The following is a 2,800-nucleotide window of genomic DNA, read 5'->3' as shown; positions in this document are numbered from 1 at the left end:
TCACTGCTAACAATTACCATTATCTGTCCCCACTTTTGGCTAATCAGACAGAATATGTAATGGTGAAGCCTGTTTCCTGCTGTCTTTGGGAGGTAACGGGTTATTCTCTCATGGGGGTGGCGGAACGGGGAGGGGGGGGTTACACCTACTCCCATTAGGGCTTTAGCACTTGACTAATTCAGGTACTTAGCATCCTATAGACAGGGACGGTTTGAAAGCAGGCAGTGTTTGCAGTGGGGAGGACTGTTTATATAAAACAGGACACCTCTGTAAACGACACTAATATTTGGGGTTAGATGGCGATGGAAGGGAAGGTCCTCTTGAGCTGGGAGATTCCCCAGTAACTGGGTGAGCAGACCTTTCCTCGCAGCTTTTAAGGGAGTGTGTTCGGGGCTTTAGGACCATATTTTTTAAGGGGTTGTGCACAACCTACCATGGCCACATCTGGCAGGATCAGTTTTACGGTGAGGAGCATTTTGGATTTACCAGAGCAGGATGCTAATAGCATAAAGCAAGCCTCTGACCATCACCATTCATCGGAGAACTACATCGGCTCGCCGTACCGGGGATGGATAGAAACAGACAGAAATCACTATCCCTGTGAGTATGAAACGGCCAGGAATTCGCCGTCTCCGCACAACTATCTTTTATTTGTTGTCCTCCTCCCCTCTTTTGAGGAGGATGAGAAGAAGTGAATCGTCAGCTCGTGTAGCCTACAGAAGCGGGGGAATCCAGGCTGGGAATTTTATAGAATATTACTGAATTGCAACAATGAAACAACAGGAGCATCCCGGACATGAGTTTAAGAGAGAAAAGATTTTTTTTTTCTGTAGGTCCGTGCATGTTCCCAGCTATAGCTGAAAACAAAACCTCGGGTTGTGTCCGCCCTTCTCTCTGCGCTTATCATTTAAGCTCTCTTACCGGATTCTGTTGGGTTTTTGTTTGTTTGTTTGTTTTGTCCTCCGTTTCACTGTTGCAACAAAGTCCTACCGGTTGGTGCCGGAGGACTTTCAGGTCCCGCCAGGCGCAGTGGAGGAAGGGCTAAGCACACACCCAGCGCCGCGCCTCCCCGAGCTGCCGCCGGCTGACGGGGCCGCTGTGCAGCCCACGGCTCTTACCGCGCACGGCTAAGCCGTGCTAAGTGAGTGGCGACTGCTCTTTGGATGGATGCAGGAGTCCAATCGGGATGAGTTAAATATTAAGGTTATCGAGTGGCTGGAGAAAAGTAGTAATGAAAGGTCATCCCCATATTGTTAGCATCGAACGAGCACAAACGCTGTCAGCGCGCCTGCCTCCGGGCTGTGCGCGGCCAAGCCGCCGTGCCCGTTTAGGGGATCGACGCCGGGGCCGAGCTGCTACCCTGCAGGTGAAAAAAAACTCGCTCCGTCCTGAGGGTTAGGTTTAATGCATTCGAGGGGTTAGCTCACATCTCTTGTTGACTGTTGGGATTAGTCCGGCCCAGTAAACAGACGGGGCGTTTCGGCTCTCGACGGCCCGCCGCGCGTCCTCGGAGGCTCTACCCCGTACCCCGGCCACCCCCTCTCTCTAACCCCCTCGCTGTCCCCAGCTTCCGACGAGAGTGGCCCGGAGCTGAGCTTGCCCGACTCCACCCAAAGGTCGCTTCCTGCCCACGGTTCGGAGGCCGAGGAGAAGAAGAAGAAGCGGCGGGTGCTCTTCTCCAAGGCGCAGACGCTAGAGCTGGAGCGGCGGTTCCGGCAGCAGCGGTACCTCTCGGCGCCGGAGCGGGAGCAGCTGGCCCGGCTGCTCAGCCTCACCCCCACTCAGGTGAAGATCTGGTTCCAAAACCACCGATATAAGATGAAGCGGGCGCGAAGCGAGGGTCCCGGCAGCCCCTCGCCGCGCCCGCCGGCTCTGCTGCGCCGGGTAGTGGTGCCGGTGCTGGTGCGGGACGGGGAGCCCTGCCGCGGCTGCCCCGCCAGCCCCCCGCCGCCCGCTGCCCGCCCCAAGATGGGCTGCGCCCTGGCCGGCTGCAGTGCGCAAGCTGCACTGGCCCTGCCGGGCTACCGAGCCTGCCCGCCCGCCTCCGCCGCCGCCCTCGGCGTCTTTCCCGCTTACCAGCACTTAGCGCACCCCGCCGTCGTCTCCTGGGGCTGGTGATGGCGGCGCTTCGCCCTCCGGGGCCGGACTCATGCCACGGGCGCAGGCAGGCCCGCCCCAGCCACAGGCTCCCGGCGCCCCGAAGGCGCCGGCGAAGGGCCGTGAGGCGGAGGCGGCTGCGGGGCGGCAGCGGACAGGCCGGCCTCGCGTGGGCCGTCCTGCCGTCCCGCCGCTGGGCTCACCCGAGATGCGGGCGCGCACGGCGGGTGCGGCTCTAACTCTGTAAAACCCTCGCTCCCCCTGCTTCTCTTCCAGACATTCCTTGTTAAACAAACAAACAAAAAAATCCTAGCGACCTAGTTTCTTTAAAAATAGCTAATCTTTCCAGTGACTAATAAAATGATATTTGACTAATAAATTTTTCCCGGCAAAGAGGCATATTTTTGGTCATCGGGGCTTTTGCGACGGATTACTTCCTGTGCCACAGGCGCTTAAACACCTGTCTTGATCGCGCCATCGGAATGTCAAGTTCATTTGTCTTATCCCCATGCACCGGTAAACGGCGAATAAAGTTTTCTATAATCATCTCGCCGCAAACCTGATGCTATTTCCCGTGGGCAGCGTCGTCCCGCGGCCCCTCGTCCCTTGAGGCTCCCTCAATTTTCGTTGCGGGTGCCGGTTCTGGTGGAGCTGAAGTTCGTTTTTAGAGGTGCTAAAGTGGGATCCAGAATTAAGCAAATCT

The 2,800-nt window shown here is 57.1% G+C and overlaps 1 protein-coding gene across 1 annotated transcript; it reads left to right on the top strand.

Annotated features, from left to right (window-relative positions):
- The first annotated feature begins 303 nt into the window (after positions 1-303).
- Positions 304-2,575, top strand: NKX2-8 (NK2 homeobox 8). The gene is made up of 2 exons (XM_061998060.1): positions 304-600; positions 1,568-2,575. The coding sequence occupies exons 1-2, from the start codon at positions 435-437 to the stop codon at positions 2,116-2,118; spliced, it is 717 nt and encodes a 238-aa protein (XP_061854044.1). The 5' UTR covers positions 304-434; the 3' UTR covers positions 2,119-2,575.
- The last annotated feature ends 225 nt before the right edge of the window (positions 2,576-2,800 follow it).

Source organism: Colius striatus, chromosome 6, assembly GCF_028858725.1.
Source record: "Colius striatus isolate bColStr4 chromosome 6, bColStr4.1.hap1, whole genome shotgun sequence".
NCBI lineage: Eukaryota > Metazoa > Chordata > Aves > Coliiformes > Coliidae > Colius > Colius striatus.
This window is presented reverse-complemented; position numbering and strand designations above follow the sequence as displayed.

Coding starts and splice junctions, on each gene's coding strand:
- NKX2-8 (XM_061998060.1), top strand. CDS start 435: ATGGCCACATCTGGCAGGATCAGTTTTACGGTGAGGAGCATTTTGGAT. Junction 601..1,567: donor AGACAGAAATCACTATCCCT/GTGAGTATGAAA, acceptor CGCTGTCCCCAG/CTTCCGACGAGAGTGGCCCG.